General features: G+C 43.3%; 1 protein-coding gene across 1 annotated transcript; it reads right to left on the bottom strand.

Annotated features, from left to right (window-relative positions):
- Nucleotides 1-1,439: 1,439 nt before the first annotated feature.
- Nucleotides 1,440-8,850, bottom strand: LOC124615476. Its single transcript, XM_047143398.1, has 2 exons — nucleotides 8,696-8,850; nucleotides 1,440-1,818 (listed from the first exon to the last, which is right to left on the bottom strand). The coding sequence occupies exons 1-2, from the start codon at nucleotides 8,699-8,701 to the stop codon at nucleotides 1,561-1,563; spliced, it is 264 nt and encodes an 87-aa protein (XP_046999354.1). The 5' UTR covers nucleotides 8,702-8,850; the 3' UTR covers nucleotides 1,440-1,560.
- Between the last annotated feature and the right edge of the window lie 11,851 nt (nucleotides 8,851-20,701).

The following is a 20,701-nucleotide window of genomic DNA, read 5'->3' as shown; positions in this document are numbered from 1 at the left end:
TGCTCAGATTTTCAAGGCCTATCCACTGTGCCAAATTATAACTAAGTCTGAGGGGGGTGCGATGGGGAGGTTCCCTTGTGAGTAGGCCTCTGTGTTCTGTTGTGAGCGTATCTGCAGCGTGAAGTTCCAGTAGCCTAATAATAGTCGTGTAGTGAAGTATTTTACGCCAATATTTCTTTTATAATAGATTTCAAAGGTAGTCCCGTATGCTGTTTCCTACTTAAGAATTAAAAGCCTTAGTTGTCTCTCTTTCTATGATATTCTCTGAAATGATTCCACCAAAGTATTTATATTTTGCGTTGATGAAGAACTCTGTGTTTTCGAAGGAGATCTGCAATTCGGTTTTTTTCTGCACGTTTCTTCAGGATTTCGGTCTGGGTGCAAGCTGTGTCAGTGTTTGTGGAGAGTACGCCCAAGTCATCAGCGAATCCCAAACAGTCGGTCTCTACTTCTTCCCTCTTTCGCTTTCCTAAATTTATGTCATTGTCTCTCTTGGTCAGCTCCGGGCGCCATTCTCTTATGACTTTCTTTAGAACGCGGGTGTTAGGCTGTCCACTTGTCGCACACCAGTATTTTTAACTGAATGTCGGTGAGTGTTCACTTGATGACACTACACACACGTACACACACACACACACACACACACACACACACACACACTGTGAAGGTTGAGTGAAAATGTGTAAGTGCTTGAAGAGATGCCTACAAGTTGACTGCGGGAGAACACCAGGTATTACTCTCACTGTTCATTTTCGTAACGCAATACTTACTTTATATGTGAAGAGTTACCCCATAAAATTATTCCGTAACACATTACTCAGTTGAAAATTGCAAAATATGTTAGAAAATCCATTAGTCTGTTCCTGAGACCAGCAATTATACAGAGAGCAAAAGTAGCTGAACTTAATTGTTTCAGCACCGTAGAAGTATGCTTCTTCCAGTTTAAGTATTCATCGATATTTACGGCGAGAAATTTGGAGCACTCTACCCTGTTTACAGATACCTGTTCATCTGCTACATCAGTTGTTGCTATGACTCTATCTGTTGTACAGAACTGAATACAGTGTCCTTTCTCAGAATTTTCAGATAATCACATGATAATTTTTTGAAAAACATCATTAACAACTTCATCTCTTGCTTTCTCTCTAAATGGACCTATTATAGCACTAGTATCCCCCGCAAAACACCAATTCTGCCTGGCAGATGTTAAGTGGAAGGTCATTCACGTATATAAGGAATAGCCATGGTGACATACATTATCTAAGAGTTATTGTAACTGAGTTTCAGCCCTGGTCTTCCAATCGTTTTTCAGCTGCTAGTTACATTAAAAATGGTACTCAACGAACGTCGTTGTTCTTAACAGTGATGGACACAGTACAAATTGTATAAACAAGATTGTTAATACCAATTCAGGTGTTATTATTAAATGTAGACGAACATTACTGATGAAGAATTTTTTTATTGACAGATGTTCTATATAAATAGAAGAAAAAAGGGCAGGAAAGAGTTCATCGGAGACAGATCAGAGAAGAGGGCATCGAGACACAGTGAAGGTGGCCTTTAGCGACCGATGATGGCGTGTCCAATGGGCACGTGGTGAGCGGCGTACGAGACGGCGACGGGGTGCACCACGTTCTGCACCACGGGGCTGACGGCGGCGTACGCGTGGCCCTCGACGGTGCTGTACGCGAAGTTGCCGCCCAGCCGGTCAGACTGGATGATGGCCGAGTCGAAGCTCGGCGTGCGCACCAGCGCGGCGGGGCCCGCCACGAATCCGGCGCTGCAGACCGCCAGCACGCAAGCCAGGACGATAGCCACCTGCCGACAGGCAAAAGCTGTTTACTGAGGGCTGCACCCGCTGGCCCAGCATCACTGCTTTGGCAGGAGCGACGTCTTGTACCTACAGACACTTCTGCATTCCAGATAAACCCATTTGACCACTAACAGACTCTCTGCCTGGAAAAGTAGTCAGCTAGAAGCCATACCATTTTGTTGTTGCTGTTTGGTTGGTTGTATATTATTAAAGGAGCCAAACTACACCACAGGAATGCTGATGATTACCAGTTGCTTCTGAGGGTAAAACCAATAAACCTGAAGACAGCTACCAAGAATCTCAATACTGACCTGATACCACTATCGAAATAGGTGCATGATGCAGCGTTATTCAATCCATCCAAAACCCAAGTGATTCTGGTTGGTAATTTTAGGCTCATCAGCCCAAAGTGTTGGGAATTCCTACTATATTTAACCCTAAATTGGACAAATATCAACTTCTCTCCTTTAGCAAAGAGTGTAGGAGTAATAATAGATGAAAATGTAAATTGGACTGAGTACGTAACCATGGTGTCCAACCAGATCTGCCACTTTTCCCACTATCCATAGCTGGTGCAGTCTCCTTAAATTTCCTTTCGCGAGAACTCGCTGTATCAGAAAACTTTTACCTTGTGCCCCTATAAATTCTTTTTATATATTCCATTATCAATATTTTATTATTATTATTATTACTGTTATTTTTATTATTATTACTATTATCACAATTAGTGGCAGCAGCGATGGTAGTATAAGTACTACCAGTATTAACTTTACTAAATCGTAGTATTATTTACTCACATTGCCGATTCAGACACTCAAATCATTTTAACACTATTTGTCATAATAAAATTGTTAGTATTTAGGAAACCGTGACTGTTTGTGTGAAACCCTGGTCCGATGTAAGAGAGGGCCTGATGGTACCATTCAGATAAGGTTAAATAAATAAAATGAAACTGCGAGGTCATCAGTCATTCAGTCATGAAACAAATTCGCCAAGAACAGTGTTGCTAACCTTAGAAGTGAACGTGGGACTCTATCGCCAATTAAAACTGTGTACCGAACCGAGTCTCGAACTCGGGAACTTTGTCTTTAACGTTCAAGTGCTCTACCGACTCAGCTGCCCAAGACCGACTCAGAAACCTTCCTCCCCCTCACAGCTTTACTTCCGCCATTACCTCATCTCCTCCCGTTCAAACTTCACAAAAGTTCTCCTGCAAAAATTGTAGGACTAACACTCATAGAAGAACACTTGCCTGTGAAATGAGCAAAGAAAAGTTTTTTTTTTTTTTTTACTGTATTGCGTGGGTAATAGTGGGACACGGGTGTCCAGAAGATTGACAATGCAAAGATTTAAATACAGTTGCAGGAAACGTACAAAAAGCCTCAAAAAGCGGCCACAGTGTCGGTCAATGATCTAATGAATAACACATTCCCAAACACACATAGAGGGAAAAATAAGGAAGAGAAAACTGACAATGTTAAGAGTTGCAGAAACCGCATAGTGGCGCAAAATCCGGCCATCGTGTAGGCCAAATGTGGATGGATCGTCTGCAGAAAGAGGCAGGCCCCTTCCTATGGCTGACCGCAGCAGACTTCTGAATGTTTTCTTTCAGCCTGTCATGACGTCCTCTCCTGTACCAACATCTTAGTCTCAGAGTAGCACTTACACCCAAAGCACTCAAATAATTGTTGGATATATTATAATCCCTGCCTTTATGTTTAGTGTCAGCTCCCTCTAGTACCATGTTAGTCACTCCCTGATGTCTTAAGTCATGTCCTACCATCCAAACCCTCCTTCCAGGCAATGTATTCCGTACATTCCTTTCTCCGTCGATTCTGCGGAGAACTTTTTCATACCTTAATTAAAGCTAATAAACATTTCTCCTTCGCCCAAAACTTTTCCCATTGTAATTCTGATCTTTCTAATGAAAGCTATGCAATGTCTTTCTCTATACACTCTTCTGCAACTCTTGAACAGCAATGTCATTATTACTGCTTGGTAGTTCCTTCGGCCCAAAACGCAGAAGTACTCATCTCTAGTTATGCCTTACTGAAAATGTACGGGGTGTCCAGCGAAGTACTCCCTGATTCAAAATTCAGTACCTCGAAAACTAAGGTCGATAGACGAGTGCAACGGTATATTTATTGTGAAAGCTGTAAGAATGTTATACAGAAGGTATATCGAAGCTTCCAAATAGCTCTAAAGGCTGCTAACAAATGGTGTTGTAATCGCAATACGGAGTGCGTACGAGTATAAATCGTGCGCCGTAGCTCAAAGCAATCAGTTACACAGCTGAAACGCAGATGATTACACGCACCGAAAGAAGAGGTTGAAATCATGCGTTCCATTGAATAATGTGTTTTTCTGGAACTGGAATACCACAAGTTAGAACACGGTCCTACGGCAAGGTTCAGTTTTGAAACACGATTTAATGTTCCAAAAGGACACACTGCGAAAACCATTCGCAGGGTCTTCGCCAGATTCCAACGGACAGGCAGAGTGGCGGATGATGTAGCAGGGAACGTTGGTCCCAGGCAAATTATAGTTACTCACGAAATTGTCGCCACGGTTTCTGGAATTATTCAGCGGCTTTCAAGGAAATCCGTCCAAAGAACTGCAGCCGTGACTGGTTTCGAGCGTCCCAGCACCCAGAAAATACAGATACAGAGCCTACACATGTTTGCAGCAAAATCGAAAGCCATCAGTCCATATCTGTGCAACAAAGTGCTGACTTTGCGAATCAGATTCTCACAATCGTTGATAGTGAATTATTTGATGTTAGCTGTATCTGTTTCACAGAACGGTCCTATCGTACTTCCCCAGGGCACTACTGACGATACCCCTGTCTCTGATGAGTACTCGCCGTCGAGGACGACGTACTGGGTTCCATTCCATAAGAAGTCTTCTAGCCACTCATATATCTGGGAACCTAAACCAGCGCGCAATGGGGTACCGTGTCAAACGCTTTCCGGAAATCTAAGAATATGGTATCTGCCTGTTGCGCTCCATCCATGGTATGTGGGATGTCATATGATAAAAAGGATAAGCTGAGTTTCGCACGAGTGAGGTCTCCGTGACATGACATTCAACAAAATAATGCAAGACCTCATGTTATCTGCACTGTCCTGACCTGCCTCGATAGAGAGGGTGTTCCACTGTTGCCCTGGCCAGCACTTTCACCATCTCTCTCCCCACTGGAAAGCATCTGGTCATGGGTTGCCGAGTGACAGGCACGCCATTCACTCTTCCAGCCATTACGATTGTTGAGCTCTGGCTTAGAGCAACATGGAATGACGTACGTCTTGTAATGTTTCTGGCTTTACAACCATCATACTCAGCTATAAGGGGCTCTTCTTACAAGGGAAAATCCCCATCGCACCCCCCTCAGATTTAGTTATAAGTTGGCACAGTGGATAGGCCTTGAAAAACTGAACACAGATCAATTGAGAAAACAGGAAGAAGTTGTGTGGAGCTGTGAAAAAATAAGCAAAATATACAAACTGAGTAGTTCATGGGAAGATAGGCAACATTAAGGACGATAGGAACGCAGGAGCGCCGTGGTCTCGTGGTAACGTGAGCAGCTGCGAAACGAAAGGTCCTAGGTCCACATCTTCCATCGAGTGGAAAGTTTAATTTTTTATTTTTAGTTTATGTGACAAATTCTTATGTTTTCATCACTTTTTTTTCCACAAGAAAACCTAAATCGGGCAAGGTAGAAGAATCTTTTTACCCATTCGCCAAGTGTACAAGTTAGGTGGGTAGACAACATATTCCTGTTATGTGACGCACATGCCGTCACCAGTGTCGTATAGAATATATCAGATGTGTTTTCCTGTGGAGGAATCGGTTGACCTATGACCTTGCGACAAATGTTTTCTGTTCCCATTGGAGAGGCACGTCCTTTCGCCTACTAATCGCACGGTTTTGCGATGCGGTCGCAAAACACAGACACTAAACTTATTACAGTGAACAGAGATGTCAATGAACGAACGGACAGATAATAACTACGCAAAAATAAAGAAAGTAAAATTTTCGGTCGAGGGAATACTTGAACCAAGGACCTCTCGTTCTCCAGCTGCTCACGCTACCACGGGACCACGGCGCTCCTAATCTCACATAGTCCATTATGGTGCTTATGTGGCCCATTGACTACTCAGTTTGTATATTTTGCTTATTTTTTCACAGTTCCACACTTCATCCTGTTTTCTCAATTGATCTGTGTTCAGTTTATCAAGGCCTATCCACTGTGCCAACTTATAACTAAATCTGAGGGAGGTGCGATTGGGAGGTCCCCTTGTTAGAGCAGTTAACAAGGAAGCAGTGGGAAGATGACGCAATGTGGTGTGAGGTCGCAGGTGGTCGCAGGTGGTTTATTCGGTACGAGTAGCGTGAGAAAGACCGCCTAAATTGCGATTCTCCTCCGCGATTAGCTGCTGCATTCGGAAGAAGCGCGCCAAAATGTTCAGCTTCTGCTGTTAGTATTAGAAAACGTAAACAGTGAATTTACTTTCCTTTCACATAAAAGCATCTCTCAATAGCACGCTATCATTCCATTATTTCAAAAGTGTTAATTGTGGTATCGATAGCTACGACGCCGCGGCGTAGGTACAAGTTCTTAGGTTGGCACTACGACACCGACACCGACGACAGCGCCCTCTAGCCGGCGCTGTGCAGCTCTACGAGCGCCGCTCCAGATTCAGCCCATTCGATTCCGAGCAGACGACCAACCAACATTGTTTCATTTTTATAGTGGGCGAGCCACTACAGATGTTGCCAGTGTAACATTTGTGAGCTTGGATACATCCGGCCTCGCACCTACGTGTTCCTCAGTGCAAAGTTAGGTATTCACGTTATTATGTATTCAAGTTATTATTGTTGTGACACAGTAAAACCAACTGTACCTTAAAAGCTGTACCGAGAGATTTTTACCTCACCTGCTCCCGCTCCCTTCCTACATTCGGCCTACCCTTCAGTTTACAGGGGCAGACCCAAGCGCCGCCTACCAGACGACATACAAAATTAATTAGCAGTACGATAATAAACAATTGCTAGACGAAAAGGCAGACGAAGCCCTTCGGAGATCTTCGGGTCGCACCTCACCTGGATCGGCAGTTTCGGAGGACAGACATGTCGGTACTGGTTAAGAATTGACAACCTCTGGATATTTGGACATGTGACTGACAGCTAGTTCGATAGTAATTACGCAAACTTTCACTTCGTTTTTTGCTTCACTATTTAGTTTATCCTCTATGAAAGTGTGAAGAATGGAAATCATATGGATTCGTAAAGTGGTCTATAATTGTGCAGAGTCTCGTATTCTGCTATTTTTCTCGTATTCTGTTAATAAAAAAAGCGAGTGGAATTCCGTTTAAACAAACCAATTCAAATTGTAATTACTTTTACAATACCAGTTCCTCGCTGTTTATTACAGCTTCAAGATAAAGAATTGACGGCCTACGTGCTGTTTTTTGCTCAGGGAACAGCAACTGGAGAAGGCTGCAGGTTGATGAACATTATTCAGAACTCACGCATTCCTCTCGGGCGGCGGAAGAAACTAGGTACCTCGCGTGTACTGCAGTCTTAATACAAATGAGATCAGTGGTACGTCATCTGTGGTAAGACAAAGGAGGTATGAAGGGAGAAAATTTTCGCGGGAAGGGATTTGTCATACACAAAAATGGTTCAAATGGCTCTGGTGTACGGGAAGGTATCGTCGTTGAGTGACTGTAGGAGGATACGAGTTGGACAGGATTTATGATTGGTGTAAAGAATGGCAGCTAACTCTAAATATAGATAAATGTAAATTAATGCGGATGAATAGGAAAAATAATCCCGTAATGTTTGAATACTCCATTAGTAGTGTAGCGCTTGACACAGTCACGTCGATTAAATATTTGGGCGTAACATTGCAGAGCGATATGAAGTGGGACAAGCATGTGATGGCAGTTGTGGGGAAGGCGGATAGTCGTCTTCGGTTCATTGGTAGAATTTTGGGAAGATGTGGTTCATCTGTAAAGGAGACCGCTTATAAAACACTAATACGACCTATTCTTGAGTACTGCTCCAGCGTTTGGGATCCCTATCAGGTCGGATTGAGGGAGGATATAGAAGCAATTCAGAGGCGGGCTGCTAGGTTTGTTACTGGTAGGTTTGATCATCACGCGAGTGTTACGGAAATGTTTCAGGAACTCGGGTGGGAGTCTCTAGAGGAAAGGAGGCGTTCTGTTCGTGAATCGCTACTGAGGAAATTTACAGAACCAGCATTTGAGGCTGACTGCGGTACAATTTTACTGCCGCCAACTTACATTTCGCGGAAAGACCACAAAGATAAGAGAGATTAGGGCTCGTACAGAGGCATACAGGCAGTCATTTTTCCCTCGTTCTGTTTGGAAGTGGGACAGGGAGAGAAGATGCTAGTTGTGGTACGAGGTACCCTCCGCCACGCACCGTATGGTGGATTGCGGAGTATGTATGTAGATGTTGATGTAGCACTATGGGACTTAACTGCTGAGGTCATCAGTCCCCAAGAACGTAGAACAACCTAACTAACCTAAGGACATCACACACATCCATGCCCGAGCCAGGATTCGAACCTGCGACCGTAGCGGTCGAGCGGTTCCAGACTGTAGCGCCTAGAACCGCTCGGCCACTCAGGCCAGCTATCACACACACGAAAATCCCTGTCACTATGTCTGTCTCTCTCTCTCACTTGCCGTATTCTACCCGTCCTGTACACCCCAAATCGCCTACGAAGTTGACCACGTATTCTTTCCCCTATACTGTGTACGTACGGTAAGTAAGAATCCTGGCGTTGCAAGTTTAATGAGCAGCAATGCAGTTAGGTTCAGTTGCGGAGCTCGCTCCATCGAGACGTGGACTCACCTTCATTGTTAGTGCTCGTGTTGTTCCTCTGCTCGCTGACGAGAGACCTGTGTCCGTCCGTGACCGCGGCGGGCCTTATATACGGACTGCGGGGGCAGGCGTCCGACCGGCCACGCCCGCGGACGAATTTTTCGCGGCCGACTGGACGACAAACAGCACGGGCGGGGCCCAGCCGCCACATCCGCGTACCCCGCTGCCTGCCGGACACTGGAGGCCTCTCCGTTTGGGCCTGCGACTCCGCGACACCGCCGCCTTCGCAGCTTCTTGTGTCTCTTCCGCTAGTGACGTGACGGGACGTCGGAACGGCCACGGGACCTGATACCTCCTATGCGACCTCACAACAAATTCCCATTCCTAAATTTCTATAACTTACACTGAAGAGCCAAAGAAACTGGTATACCTGCCTAATATCGTGTAGGACCCCGCGAGCACGCAGAAGTGCCACCGCAACACGGCGTGGCATTGCTGGAGGGAACTGACACCACGAATCCTTCAGCGCTGTCCATAAATCCGTAAGAGTATGAAGGGGTAGAGATCTCTTCCGAACATCACGTTGCAAAGCATTCCAGATACGCTCAATAAGGTTCATGTGGGGTGAAATCAAATGGCTCTGAGCACTATGGGACTTAACATCTGAGGTCATCACTCCCCTAGAACTTAGATCTATTTAAACCTAACTAAGCTAAGGACAACACACACATCCATGCCCGAGGCAGGATTCGAACCTGCGACCGTAGGGGTCGCGCGGTTCCAGACTGCAGCGCCTAAAACCGCTCGGCCACTCCGGCCGGCTCCTGTCTGATGAGCTTGGAGGCCAGCGGAAGTGTTTAAGCGCAGGAGAGTGCTCCTGGAGCCACTCTGTAGCGATTCTGGACGTGTGGGGTGGCGCATTGTCCTGCTGAAATTGCCCAAGCCCGTCGTAATGCACGATGGACATAAAGAGATCCAGGTCATCAGACAGGATGCTTACGTACGTGTCAATTGTCAGAGTCGTATGTAGACATATCAGGGGTCCCATGTCACTCCAACTAGACATGCCCCATACCGTTACAGTGTCTCCACCAGCTTGAACAGCCCCTGCTGACATGCAGGATCCATAGATTCATGAGGTTATCTCCATACCCGTACACGTCCATCCCCTCAATAGAATTTGAAACGAGACTCGTCCGACCAGGCAACACGTTTCCAGTCATCAACAGTCCAATGTCGATGCTGACTGGCCCAGGCGAGGCGTAAAGCTTTGTGTCGTGCAGTCATCAAGGGCTTTCGGCTACGAAAGCCTATATAGATGATGTTTCGATGAATGCTTCGTACGATGACACTTGTTGATGGCCCAGCATTGATATCTGCAGCAATCTGCAAAAGGGTTGCACTTCTTTCACGTGTTCGCACCGATAGCTGAGTGGTTAGCCGGCACGGTATCTCAGTGTGTTCGGTCAGAGGGTTAGCTGCACTCTGTAATAAAAAAAAAAAATAAAAAAAAAAAATAAATAAATAAAAAAAAAAACCTGAGTTAATCGATCAACAACGAACTTAAACGGATGTCCCACGACGTCCGGCCCGAGCAGATGCTACGAACGAAAGCGTACAAAATGAGATTTAATATATATATAAAGTGGTCAGCGCGGTCTATCACGCCAAGGGGCCCGGGTTCGATTCCCGGCTGGGTCAGATATTACCTCCGCTCTGGGACTGGGTGCTGTGTTGTCCTCCTTATCGTTTTATTATCATCAGTGGAAGGGAAGGGGAAACCGCCACTGGAAACACTTCCATAGGCGCTCATGCGGTGGACTTCTCTGATGAGGCTTCCCGCATAACAAGACCTGCCGTAAGGCAGAACACAAAGATTTTTTTTTTTCTAGCACTTTGAACGATTCTCTTCACTCGTCATTTATCCCGTTATTGCAGGATCTTTTTCCGGCCGCAGTGATGTCAGAGATTTGATGTTTTGCCGGATTCCTGATATTCACGGTACACTCCTGAAATGGCCGTACGGGAAAAGCCCTACTTCATCGCTACCTCGCAGATGCTGTGTGGAGTTGACGATCATATGGCATCCAGCTCGCCCAACTGTGAGCTTTCTGTTGTGAAATATTGTTATTACAATCACGTAGCTGTTATAAAATGAAATTTCTCGTTGTAATTGTTTGACAACTATTTGACAAAAAAATGGCTCTGAGCACTATGGGACTCAACTGCTGAGGTCATTAGTCCCCTAGAACTTAGAACTAGTTAAACCTAACTAACCTAAGGACATCACAAACAGCCATGCCCGAGGCAGGATTCGAACCTGCGACCGTAGCGGTCTTGCGGTTCCAGACTGCAGCGCCTTTAACCGCACGGCCACTTCGGCCGGCACTATTTGACAGTTGGGCTCCATGTTTGACTTAGTACACGATCTGCTAACGTACCACAACAGGTTCCCCTATCATTTGCCAGTGAGAGACAATGGCAGGCATCTGTGGTGGCCCTTTTCACCGCAAGTAAACACCCTTCCCCCCCATGTAAAAGCACACACACATATTCAAACACACGCGCACAGAAAGAGAGAGAGAGGGAAAGAGAGAGAGACTGCAATAAAATTCCACTGAATCGCCGCTCTTTTCATAAATCCAAATTCTATTGTGCTCTAATCCAAATTGACTGCTCCGTTTCTCATACCCTAAATCAGTGGTTCCCAATCTTTCTTAGACCATTATCTCTGAGTGCAGTCAGATATTAGCTAGTACCCTCGCCCCCTGCCATCTGTTGCCATGCCCTTCCCCGCATTGTCGCCAACTTTAGCATATAAGTAAACTGTAGAATGAAAGACTTCCGTGGGAAACTTGTATTTTTGAAATGACGATAGATGAATAATGTTTAGTTTGTGTGTGTATGCGTGCGTGTGTGTGTGTGTGTGTGAGAGAGAGAGAGAGAGAGAGAGAGAGAGAGAGAGGGAGAGAGAGAGTGAGAGAGTGAGTGCGTGTGTTAGAATGAATGACAAAGGAATTCGTGGTGCATCGAAAGTGGTACCCCCAACTCCTCGTCAGAAAACAAAGTCAACTATCCATAGTGTGGGTAGACACTTGTTAAAAAACATACTTCCCCTGCATTACTGCTCCACAATGCGGCACTTGCGTGACAAGCAGACCGTAACCCTATTTTAAATCAAACAAGTTGAGATGTGTGCACTGTACTTACTGTTTGTACAACACTTCATTGCTGCACTCCTTACTTCTCAACTGGCTGAAATTGGAAGACTCCAGGCTGTTAATGTTTTATCTCTAACCACTCTAATAATTATAATAACAATAATATAAAATTCGTAAACACTATAAGAGCCCTTACGTAGTTAGTGCTGCATCGTGCTGTCAGTTAATTCATTTACCTGTTTCGAAGCGAGTACTCAAGCAATTTCTGGACCACTGCAGGTACTGTCTACAACATTTTGTTGAGATATTTAGCTTTTGATACGTACATGTCTCACTTTTATCATCAGCGATGCACGGAACAAATCAGAACATAAAAAATGTTCAAATGTGTGTGAAATCTAATGGGACTTAACTGCTAAGGTCATCAGTCACTAAGCTTACACACTACTTAACCTAAATTATTCTAAGGACAAACACACACGCCCATGCCCGAGGGAGGACTCGAACGTCCGCCGGGACCAGCCGCACAATCCATGACTGCAGCGCCCTAAACCGCTCGGCTAATCCCGCGCGGTAAATCAGAACATATGTATGTAGTGGGTGCACTATGTGCGGAACCTGTAACCTCCACCGCCTTAATGCTAGTAACTGAGAAACAGTAATTACTGATGACTTATATAATCAGTATTAAAAGTCTTACAAAACTATGAAAAATAATTTAGTTTCGAGACTGAAACAGAATCGAATCGTTTAGGTTTTACCCTCAGAAAATTTCATTTTACCCCTCTGGGGGTAATTACCCCCAGGTTGGGAACCACTGCCCTAAATTCTACGTATTAACGATTGCTTTTAACGGAATATGGCAGACACTTTCATGAAATACATAAAATTGCTTGAAATTACCCGTCCCATTCAATAGCGGTCTTTTTACTTATATTTAGGAGGGCTACTCAGAATGTAAGTTTAGTTGAATTATAAAAAAATAAAATAAAAATAAAAACGAAAAAAATACGTCAGTAAATTAACACACTGAGTACCAGCCAGTTATGTAAATTTACTTACACCAGTGCCCACGTGTTATCTCTGTCTGCTACGTTCAGTGCCGGATATCTTCACTATAATTTGACTCCCTGGTACATACTCAAAAATAACGTCAAACTATTTTTCTTATTTTGAAATAAAGCCTATCAATTGTCTTTTAAACAAATTTAAATCACGTTGTTCTTCCATTAACCACTCATCATCACAGGGCGTGAAAAAGATTGTCCTTTTCAGGTGCAAAAAAAGTTCATTTTACCATTTCGTCTCTATACAGCGTGCTTCATGTGCCTTCACAGATGTCGCCTTATGCAATCCGCAACTGTTATATCTGCCCTTCAGAAACCACGCGTGAGATTTTCATATTTTCTCGTTCCATACGCATAAACTATTAGCCTTAAAAAAAAAAAAAAAAAAAAAAAAAAAAAAAAAAAAAAAAAAAAAAAGACAGCGTAGTTAGGTTTTTGCTCTTGTAAGTTTTCGCTAAAGGCCGTAGTTTTCGAGTTATTTTTGAAGAACGTACAAAAGTGACGGTGAAACGCAAGCCCATTCCTACACTTAGCACCCACCCGGTCAGGATTTGTAGTCTACTGTTCATGACACTCCCTTCTTCAAATGTACAAACATTTGCGACTGCATGAATTATTTCCCACGTTCGACCTTTTTAGGTCTTACAGTTTTAAACATGGCTGACAGCAGTAACCGTAAATAAATTTTCAATATATAAAGTATACAGCCAACTCGTTCCATAAGTTTCACATAAAAAGATTGGCCAGGTTTCGGTACCTCAAAGGATATCTTCTTCAGAAGTCGCATAAATTACGTCAGGTTAAGAATGTAAACATACATGAAGAGCTAAGGAGCAAAAGGCAAGTAGTAGAAAATATGGAATAAAGTCCTCCATGGAAACAGTAAAAATTGTTACACAGGTACATCTTGTTAAATGTCTACTCTTTTAAAGAGCTGTGCCTATGTAACAACTTTTACTGTTTCCATGGAGGACTTTATTCCATATTTTCTACCATTTAACTATATAGGTCAAGCCGGCCGCTGTGGCCGAGCGGTTCTAGGCGCTTCAGTCCGCAACCGCTCTGCTGCTACGGCCGCAGGTTCGAATCCTGCCTCGGGCATGGATGTGTGTGATGTTCTTAAGTTAGTTAAGTTTAAGTTTTTTTTTTATAGGTCATCATGTATGTTAGCAATTTTAACCTCACGTGATTTATGTGACGTCGTTCTGAAGAAGATAACCGGTAAGCGTATTGTCATATAGCTGGCTTAGTTGTGGAGTATCTTTGCGGGCAGCCGCGTCTGTAGAGAGTCGAGCACGGGACACGAAACTGTTATGTTGTGTAGTGTGTAGCTCTGCTTGTAGAAGCATTGTTAGTATTCAGGTTGAAGTGTTGCTACAAGTGCTATTATAGTAAAGTGATGACATATGGAAACGGTTCAGAGGAAAGATGATCCACAGTGGTGTGCAACCTCAGTGGAAATAAAATTCACGTGATCACAGCTGTTTAGCTTTATAGCCCTAACAAGCCGAAGCAATTACAAATATCACCATACGTACTGCGTCCGGTGCGTCAGAGTGATGGTTCTTATACATGTCTGCGCTGACAGAAGAACTCCAGCCACAAAATGTAAAAATAATTCATTCAAACACTAGGACGGCGGATGACGGTCCTCTGACTAGTATAATCTAATACCGTCTTCTCCTCTCTGTGTTGTACAGACAAGAAACGCGAACTCCCAGCCACAAGGACGGAGTTCAGATAACGTCTCTACGTGAGTAGACAGAGGAAGTGCTCTTCATCACTGAACGCTGCATACTCAACGACTCCCTACCCGGAGCTGAAGTCCAAAAGTTCGCAACAGTACAGCGCCTAACCGTTCTAAGCATAAAATCTCCTGACAACAAAGACAGCAAGTCCATCTGTACCAACAAAAGCTGATACTGCTCTACTGTCAAACACGGGCGCTCAAAACGGAAGACTCCTTTCTCTCCACCGTTGGCTTCCCAGCAAAGCTCTGCTCCCCTCCCTCGTAACTACAGAAAGCCAATCATATTCTCGAAACCACGGAATATTTTCCCTGTCTGCAGATTCTTCCGAACGCCGACCAACCATATTTTAGTCTTTTGTCATCCAGCGCAGAAAGTTTGCGAGGAAATACCTATCCCCATTAATTAGGAATACATACAGTGATACGCTTCTCAGAGTAAAATCCTGGAAAATAGCCCAGCCTGCGTGATTTCCAAGGTAACGCTCCCTCGTTCCTCTCTGCTGCGTCCAAGATTTTCAGAGTTTCTGAAGTATTGTCCGGTTATCCTTCCAGCCCCGCTACATCATCGGCCAGCCGCCGCTGTATTGTGCTTCAGCGGTCAGGTGCACCTACCGTCCGTCTTGGCTACTTCCTGTATCAAGCAGGAACAACATATCTGTGCAGGCTTTTCCACCCTGCGCTTGAGTTACGCCTGCTATTTCATTTCCACTGGCTTTCCAACCTCTACTAGTATAAGCAATCATTAGCTGGCCGCTATGGCCGAGCGTTTCTAGGCGCTTCAGTGCGGAACCGCGCTGCTGCTACTGCCGCAGGTTCGAATCGTGCCTCGGGCATGGATATGTGTGATGTCCTTAGGTTAGTTAGGCTTAAATAGTTATAAGACTAGGGGACTTATGACCTCAGATGTTAAGTCGCATAGTGTTTAGAGCCATTTGACCAATAAGCAATCATTCATTACGCTGTTTCGATAATAAAGACACTCCGTCACCTTTCATGCAATAAGCGTTAACAACTATTTACAAGGTGTACGTGACAATGTTAGTCTTCTTTAAATATTCATATATACGATATACGACCAATCAAATGATACCTAATTCCGGTTGAAAATCACGGCAAAGTATGTAGATAATTGCTCTTAAGGTGCGAAATTATAGCCACCTTACAACTTTCATGCCCTTGAACTCTTATAACTGTATTCTAGTTTCTGCACAAGTACTAAATAAAATTTCGCTCACTGCATTTTATCTCTCCTACCTTTACCTGTCGTACTAGCCCAGATATAATATCCTAATACAGAGTCTATTCCAGTTAATATTGTTTAAAGCTTTCTTTACATTCGCAAATGCTACAAACGTAAGTATTGCCCTTCTTTAATCTAAGCATTGCTTGCATGATCCTATATTTCTCCGCAATCCAAAGTGAGCATAGACTGTGTCCTTGCTTTTTTCCCCTTCAGAATCTAGTTCGTTCCACCGTCTCATTAACTTCCACGTGGACGGTGATACTTGAAACGAAAATATGTTACACAGGAGAGAAAAATGCCGACAGGACTGTCCGCCTTCTTCATTGTGAATTTGGACATTTGTATTAACGCTTGCCTTCCTCACTGCATCCTTCAGCCCATCTGTCAGACTTCCGCACTTCTTCCACAGTGCATTCTCCATACGTACAGAACCCCTGTCATACTAGTATTTTCATACGACGACATTCTCTTATAAAATTCTCAGTAACTTTTATTTTGGAACATAGGCTGTTTGTAATGCTAAGGGTATACCCGCACATATTCTTTCTGGCTGTTTTTCGAACTGTGTTTGCTGCATTGGCGGTGCATATACGCGATTTGACAGGTATGTGGTGGCATGTGTTGGCTGAAGAACTGTTTGTTGCCTGACGAACACACGAGAGTAGGAATGTTGTCAGCGGATGTGTAACGTAGTGCTACCATTTGCAAATGGCGAATATTAAGAGGATTTATGTGCAGAGAAGATGCACGTGCCGTTATGGGAGAGAATGCATTACGATTAAGCAAGTGTAGATTTGTTCATTGATGGATCTGGAGGTGCTGGCAACATATTCCTGCTTGTCAAAAGATACGGTAACATGCTATAACTACTCGTTCTATAACTCAGTAAGACCCCATTCAGTTTTGCAGATTGACCACTCAGCAAGTTCATACACATTACAATGTACAATACAATGTTTCACATGAATTTTACCTATGTTTTTATCCGTATGGAACATTCTAACTCTAAATAAAATCTGTCCCTCTATCCTGAATTATAAGCATAAACCATTAGCCATTGTTGCTTCTGTAATTAAGTGTGAAGACTTAGTCAGAATCAATTTACATAATTATTTGCTTAAAATTCTATAGATAGCAATATTGCATTGCACCTGGGAACTTGTACAGTCAATTTGGGGTATATTCCCACCACAACGTTATACTTACGTTGATGCTGTTTTTTTTCCAGTGTAGTACGGTTGCGGCCGTACGTGAGTGTGCTTACACGAATGTAAAAGTGAATACTGCTGCATTCCATTTGCTCTGTATATGTTTTTATGTATAATTTTGTGGAGGGGTAATTTCCTACGATTTTTGTGTCTTGTGTGTTAAGTAATGTTCAAAATCATGACCAAAGCTATTCCAGATGTTAGCATGGCTGTATTACATATTTAAGTTTTGGCTGAGAAATTGAATCAAACGCGTGTCGCTCCAGCTGCAACAATAGTAATATTCTACACACAAATAGTGGCAATAATTCATGATATTTAATTACTGAGGCAGGTTAACATTACTTTAACACGGTCGTTCCTTTGTTACGCTAGCGGTGCTTTACAACAGAAATTTAAAAATTAATTCGTATAGTATTTTATACGTAGGTGTAGGTTGGAACTTAAATAGTGGCAACTCTGCTGTAGAGACACTATGCAATATTGTCGCCGATGGCACACGTTGTTGACATACCTACGTTACCTCCGAGCCACCAATAACTTTGCACAACAATCCCCGGGTGCAAACTGTGGCTGCTCAGTTCGGTCGATGGGACTGGGAAGTACTGTACTTAAGTCCTTGTGACTCTATTGTGACTCCGAAGATGAAGGAACCACTTCGTGGCATTCGCTTCAGAACTGTTCCAGAGATTCGACAGACAGTAAACCGCTCCATTCACACCATCAACAGAACAGGGTTTGCTAATGCTATACCACTCCTTTCACATCGCTGGCAACGGGTTCTACACAACGCTGGTGACTACTATGAAGGACAGTAACAGGTTCAAACACGTAACTCTTTTGTATAGGTTGTGAATAAATAGTTGCCACTATTTAAGTTCCAACCCTCGTACATTCTTTGAGAGCTTTTCCGCTGCATGTGTACCAAAATTATGAAACACGTCGAAGAAAACGATCTATTGAAACATAACCAACACCGATGAGGAAAACGTCGTTTTGTTCATTATTCAGACGACACAAACAGCCTCTAATCAAATTGCGTACCTATGCAGTACCGTCTCAGCTGTGCAGCTGAATTCCTGATTTCCCGTCAGAAGGGTCGCAGTTTGTAGTAATTGATAGGAAGTCATCTAGTGAAACAGATGTTATACCTGGAGTTCCCCAAGGAAGCATTACAGATCCTCTGCTGCTGTTAACCTAGATAAACACTTTAGGAGACAATCTGAGCAGCCCATTTATATTGTTTGCCGATGGTGCTGTCGTTTACTATCTGGCGGCGTCATCAGAAGACAAAACGAATTAGACAAGATATCTGCGTGGTGCGAAGAGTGGGAGTTGACCATAAACAATAAAAAGTGTGAAGCCCTCCACATAAATGTTAAAAAAATTCACTTACACAATAAATCATACAAATTTAAAGGTTGCCGATTCAACTAAATAGTTTTTTGACGTCAGTAATCTGACCAGTTTGATGTGGCCTGGCACAAATTCCACTCTTGTACACCCTTTTCATTTCAGAGTGTCACTTGCACCTTACGTCATCAATTATTCGTTGGATGTTTTCCAGTCTCTGTCTTCCCCTTTAGATTTCAACCTCTACAGCTCCCTTTAGTACCACTGAAGCTATTCACACGGATATCTCAACACGTGTCCTGTCATACTGTCCCTCCTTCTTGTCAGTGTTTTCCATAGTCCTTTCCTCACCGTTTCTGTGGAAAACCTCCTCATTCTTTATCTTATCAGTCCACCTAATTATCAACATTTTGCTGTAGCACCACGTCTCAGATGCTTCGATCCTCTTCTTGTTCCCGTTTTCCCACAGTCCATATTTCACTACCATACAATGCTATGCTCCAGGCGCATATTCTCAGAAATTACTTCCCCAAATTGAGGCCTATGTTTGACATCTTTTGGCCACCATTTCCCTTTTTCCCCGTGCTAGTCTGTCTTTTATGTCCTTGCTTCATCCGTCTGGTGTTATTTTATTTCCAAGTTGCCAGAATTCCTTAACTTCGTCTAATTCGTGATCTTCAATTCTGAGATTAAATTTCTCATTAATCACATTTCTGCCACTCTTCTTCGGTTTTTTCTCAATCCATATTCAGTGTGCAGTAGATTTTCATTCCGCTCACTACGTCTCGTAGTTCTTCCCCGTTTTCAGTGAGTATAAAAATGTCATCAGAGGATCCTATCATTCGTATTCTTCTACCTTGAATTTTCGTCCCACTCTTGGAACTTTCTTTTAGACCCGTCGTTGCTTCTTCGATTTGTAGACTGAAGAGTAGGTGCGAAAGACAACATCCCTATCTTAAACCCTTTTTAATCAGTGCTTAGTTCTTGGTGTTCGATTCTTATTTGCTTCCATCGGGTTTTTCTACATATTAGATATTAGCCGGCTTTCCCTGTAGCTTATTCATATTTTTCTTAGAATTTCGATCTTGCACCATCTCCCATAGTGAACTCTTTCTTCTAAGTCGACAAACCTATGATGATGTGTCGATTTTTCTTAGTTCTTGCTTCACTTATCAGGTGCAACGTCAGAACTGCCTCTGTTGTGCCTAACAACTTTCCGAAAGCCATAGTGAGCGTCATCCAAATGCAACTTCGCTGCATGAGCTTTCAAGCTGATTGCTCTATAGTTCTTTCACTTACCTGCCCTTGCTATCTCCGGGATTGCATGGATGACATTTTACCGAAAATCTGGTAGCATGTCTCAGGACTCATATATTCTACACACCAACTTAAATAATCGTTTGGGTGCCAATTTCCCAATGGCTTTAGGAATTCAGAAGGAATGTTAGCTGCTGCTTGTGCTTTATGTGATTGCAAGTCTTCCCAAACCCTGTTAAACTCTGGTTCTAATACTAGATCCTCCATGTCTTTCATATCGCCTCCCGTTTCTTCTTCTATTGCTTCATCAGACAACTCCTTCTCTCGTAGAGGCCTTCAGTATACCTACTCTCCACCTAACGCTTTCTCCTCTGTGCTTAACAATGGAATTCCCACTGCACTCTTAGTGCTGACGCCTGAGCTTTTAATTTCTCCGAAGGTTGTTTTGAATTTTCTGTATGGTGACTCAGACCATTTCTTATTCAATTTTTTGAGTTGTACCTGCACTCATTTCGCCGTGGCTTCCATGCACTTCCTTTTTCTTTTATTCATGAGTGACTTATATCGTATTGCTGTCTTTCCCCGAACATTTTAGTACTTCCCTCTTTCGTCTATCAGTTGAAGTATTTCTTCTGTTACCCAAGGTTTCTTCGCAGTTGCTTAAGTTGTACCAGTGTTTATCTGTCCAATTTCTGTGATTGCCCTTTTCAGAGAAGTCAATTTATTTTCAGCTGAAATTCCTACTGTGGTACTCATTATCGCAGAATCTACAGCTTTGAAGAATCTTAAACGCACTGCATTGTTCCTGTTCTTCAGCATCTCACTTCTTTCCATGTTGATTTTTCCGTACTATTCTCTAAAAACTTCAGTTTACTCTTCATCATTACTAAATTGTGATCCGAGTCTATAACTGCTCCTGGGTACGCCTTACAATCATATTCCGGTTTCGGCATCATTGTCTTCAAAGACGTTAATGAAACTGGTACTTTCCCGTGTC

The sequence above is a fragment of the Schistocerca americana genome, chromosome 5 (genome assembly GCF_021461395.2).
Source record: "Schistocerca americana isolate TAMUIC-IGC-003095 chromosome 5, iqSchAmer2.1, whole genome shotgun sequence".
Taxonomy (NCBI): Eukaryota; Metazoa; Arthropoda; class Insecta; order Orthoptera; family Acrididae; genus Schistocerca; species Schistocerca americana.
The sequence above is the reverse complement of the archived record's forward strand: the minus strand, read 5'-3'. Positions and strand labels throughout refer to the sequence as shown.